At 58.6% G+C, this 3,991-nt stretch overlaps 1 protein-coding gene across 1 annotated transcript in view; it reads right to left on the bottom strand.

Annotated features, from left to right (window-relative positions):
• Positions 1 to 3,991, bottom strand: part of AGBL5 (ATP/GTP binding protein-like 5) — a gene marked incomplete at both ends in the record, with an annotated part of 8,984 nt that overhangs the window by 3,278 nt on the left and 1,715 nt on the right. Inside the window, 2 exons of the mRNA XM_009585543.1 lie at positions 2,498 to 2,667; positions 3,274 to 3,832. Coding sequence (XP_009583838.1) covers positions 2,498 to 2,667; positions 3,274 to 3,832 — 729 coding nt within the window. The remainder of the gene's footprint in view (positions 1 to 2,497; positions 2,668 to 3,273; positions 3,833 to 3,991) is intronic.

The following is a 3,991-nucleotide window of genomic DNA, read 5'->3' as shown; positions in this document are numbered from 1 at the left end:
TCCGGCGGGAAAAGGCAAAGTCCTGCCACAGGGAGGAACAACCCCGCAGCCACACAGCCTGGGGCCGGCCGGGGGAGAGCGGCTCCGCAGAGACAGATCTGGGGGTCCCGGTGGGCACCGAGTTTTGTAAACTGACCCCAGGGACGCTAAGAGGGGTCTCCCCTTCTTCCAGTTTTTCCATTTGCTGTCTTACTGTGTTCTTTATTCCAAGCTTTCAGCTTTCTCCACCCTCAGCGTTCTCAAGGTGGGAAAAAAAACTAATGGCTTTTAAGATACGTGACGAATGCCGGCACACAGCTCCTGGTTACTCTGTGCATCTCTGCTGCACAGTGCGATGGGTGCTAGAAATTCACCTGTGCTCAGCAGTGATAATCTCTGCAGAAACATCCATTAAATACTGCTTCTATCCCCAGAAAGTCCTGGAGTCCTCCAGATTTCTGGAGGGTGTTGGGGAATAACTTCCCGATATGGGTGTACGGGTGCTGGATGGGCCACCCAGCTGGATCACGGACAATGAGGAACCTGTTAGCTGGGGAACCTGTTAGCCTTGTCTGTAGTGACCGTGAAATAGTGGAGTTCATGATCCGGAGGGAAGGAGAGCAGCAGAGCTCAGACCCTGGGCCTCAGAAGAGCAGATTTCGGCTACTTCAGGGCACCAGTAGGGGGGATCCCACTGGAGACAGCTCTGAAGGACAAAGGAGCTTAGGAAAGGTGGCAGGTTTTTCAGGACAGCATCCTCCAATTGCAGGAACGGTCCATCCCGGTACTCAGGGAGATGGACAGATGTAGCAGGAGATGAGCAGGCTATAGGGAACCCGTGATGGAGCTGCACTGCAGAAAGTAGCGGGTAGGGTGGGGGGATCGCTCTGTGAGATGGGGCTCCAGGAGGAAAACGACCAGAAATGGAGGATAATCAAGTCGGGGATCTCCTGAGAAACATGTAAGCCCACGGGCCCCGAGGGCTGCTGAGGTCCTTGCGGGGCTCCTCTAGGTCATCTCCAGAAGGTGACAGGTAGTCAGGGGGGGCCCTGATGGGTAGAGAAAGGCAAGTGTTGCATCTGTTGTTAAAAAAGACCATGCAGGGACCAAGAGGCCGGGCAGCCTCGCCTCGGTCCCTGAGATACCACCGAGTGGGCCCTCCCGGAGCACGTTTCCAGAGGTGGGAAGGAGAAGAGGGTGACTGGGAGCTGCCAGCCGGGATCGCTTGCATCTGTCCGATTGCTCAGGGATAATTCAGCTTGCTAATCCCACAGAAAACCAGCGAGTCTCCCTCCCCGTCCGTCTGACCTGCCCATGCAGTGCCGTGTGGCACGGGCACCGAGAGCACTCTGACGCCAGCAGAACGGCCGCCACGTTTCAGGATGTCACTGTTGGATTAGCCAGGGGCTGTTCCCTGCCAGCTCCAGCAAATGGGCACAGAGCGAGCCACACCAGCAACCTGCGCCTAAAAAACTCGTGTATTTGTTATTGCAGGGTTGGTTTCAGCTGGATCGGCATGCTCCCTGACCCGGCCTGCGGCCAGGCGCAGAGAAGCAGCGGAGCACACAGCAAGTGCTGAGGAAACGGGGGAAAGAAAGGAGCCGAGGGAGCCACCGTTTCTGCTGGCAGCCTGGTCCTACACCAGCCTCAGCCAGCACAAAACCGCACCCGCAGAGAGCAGGAGAAGGGGCCCAAGGGTTTCTGGGGGATGTCCAGGGCTGGTAGGAAGCCTGGCACTACGTCCACATTTCCTCAAACCACAGATTCCCGGGGAATGCGGCATGAACTAAAGAAGCATTACACACTTCTCTTCTTGTACTCTTCCCTCGGCATCTGCAACTGGCCACCAGCGGGGCCAAACAGGGTGAGACAGGCTGTTGGTCTGATTAGTTCAGCCATTTTTATGTTTCCAGCAACCACAACAGAAACAGGCCAAAAATATCCCATCCGTTGTTGGAGAGAGGCATGGGGCTGCTACGGGTCACACAAATATCCTCAACTCACAGAATTATGGATCGGTTGAGGCTGGAATCTTGCACGGCAATCTTGCACGCGAGGTCTGGGGAAGCTGAGCCCATTATAACTAAACAGGTTTTAATTACAGCTCAACACAAATATAAACATCTGGGAAAAAGGAGAATTCCTTCTGGAAAGCCGCACACAAGCAGCTCTACAACAGCTAGGAGAAGAAGCCAGAGCAGCTGCAGGCGGGATGTGATAGGACAGGAGGTACAAGAGGAAAAGGAGCCAGGCTGTGAAGCAGGACAACGCCTGCAGGTCAGGAACGCGGCAGTACCTGGCACGGCCAGGTCCCGGCCTCTGCACCAAGCACATAACCCTCTTCTTGGCCGGTTCAGACAACAGGCAAGTCCCAACGCCACTGGAGAGCCGTGCAGGACACAGCTGCCCCCACAGAAGCGGTTTCAACTTTCCTTAACGACCTGCATCCAGTAGACCACCCCCTTCCAGAGACGTCAGCAGGCACGGACGTTTAGCAAGCGAGCGGAGGTTTGCCTACCTGTGGATGATCCCCAAGGCTTTGTAGACGGCCACTCGCCCGCTGCCCTCCTTCGACTGCCCGTCCCGCTTGTCTTTGGCGTACATGTTCTTCTCCGAGAAGTTACAGCCCGTGAAGTCAAAGTGAGGTGAGTTCAAGGAGATGAGTTTGGGGAACAGCATGTTCTCCACCTGCGATGCACAGAGAGGAACACGGGTGACTCTGGGGGGAGCCCTTGGCTGTTCGTCCAGCTCCAGCGCTACCAGTGCCAAGCTCTGGGATGCACTGGGGTGTTGGCCAAGGCTGGGCCCACTCTGCCCAGTTCCAGCGTCTCCCACACTCCACGCTGCCCACCCCCGCCTGCCCCCTGCCCACCTCCAGCAGGGAGAGGCAGCAGCGGGGCTCTCCCGACAGCCTGCTCGTGGAGGGGGAGAGGAGGGAGCCCAGCGGCACAAGTCTTCCCCACTCTCTCATCCCTTAGGAGAAGGACTTGCCCACCCCAGCTCCCGGGGGGAAGCTGAGACCTGCTGCAGCTGCTCCCATCACAGGCCGGGGAGAGGAGAGGGAGAGGGGAGGACAGCAAACCCCACCGAGCACCGAAGGCAGGGAGGGCAGCCGGCCCAGCGCCCTCTCCTTGGGCACCAGCCCTGTCCCGACAGGCAGCTGAGTTTCTGGCGTGACAGGGATCTCCTACCCCCTCTCCCAGCAGTGGGAGGGAGCGTTTGGGACCCTGGGGAGGGGGCAGAGGGGGTCCCAGCCTGCTCCAGCACCTCTGTACTCCTACCCCCTGCCCTCACCTGATCGTTTTCGTCACTGAAACTGTTGCCGTACATGAAGCAGCCGCGCTTGGAGGCATGTCCGTGGAGATCGACGTAGTAGGCCAGCCCACTGTCCTGGGGCAGGATGGTTTCGGGGAGAGGTGCGGGCGGAGGCCTCCTGACGTCCTCCTCACAGTGCTCCGCGGTCTGGCTTGAAGGGAGGATCCAGACAGCTTGGTCCTTGCTGCCCAGCTCGGTGGCAGGCGCTCCCGAGAGCCGGGGTTCCTGAGAAGGGCTGAAGTACGTGCTGGCACGCCAGGTGCTGGGCGAGTTGCGGAGGTTATTGGCTTTCTCCAGCTCTGACAGGGCTGTCTCCGGGGACAGGGCGTTGCTGCGGACGGAATGGTTGGAAGATTTTGTGCTTAGCGAGCTGGTGCTGAGTGGTGAGACGTATGTCCTCCAGTCAGGAGAGCCTGGCAGGATGCGGCTGTGAACGTGGTGGTAGAGGAGGACAGCTTTGGCCCCGTACACTGCAGGGTGCAGCTCGGCGTCGGGGTTGAGATACTGGCGGTTCAGGTTTACCCCACGGGAGTCAGTCCTGCAGGGAGAGCAGAGGAGACGTGAGGTCCTTCGCACAGCACCATCTGCTCTGCGGAGGCTGACCTGACCTTACCTCATAACGGCCGAGGCTTTGGGCTCTATCCTGGAGTACAATTGGCCAAATCACCCCCTTGCGGGCAAGCGGGCAGCGACTCTG

The sequence above is a fragment of the Fulmarus glacialis genome, unplaced genomic scaffold, assembly GCF_000690835.1.
Source record: "Fulmarus glacialis isolate BGI_N327 unplaced genomic scaffold, ASM69083v1 scaffold17989, whole genome shotgun sequence".
In the NCBI taxonomy this organism is placed as follows: Eukaryota; Metazoa; Chordata; class Aves; order Procellariiformes; family Procellariidae; genus Fulmarus; species Fulmarus glacialis.
The sequence above is the reverse complement of the archived record's forward strand: the minus strand, read 5'-3'. Positions and strand labels throughout refer to the sequence as shown.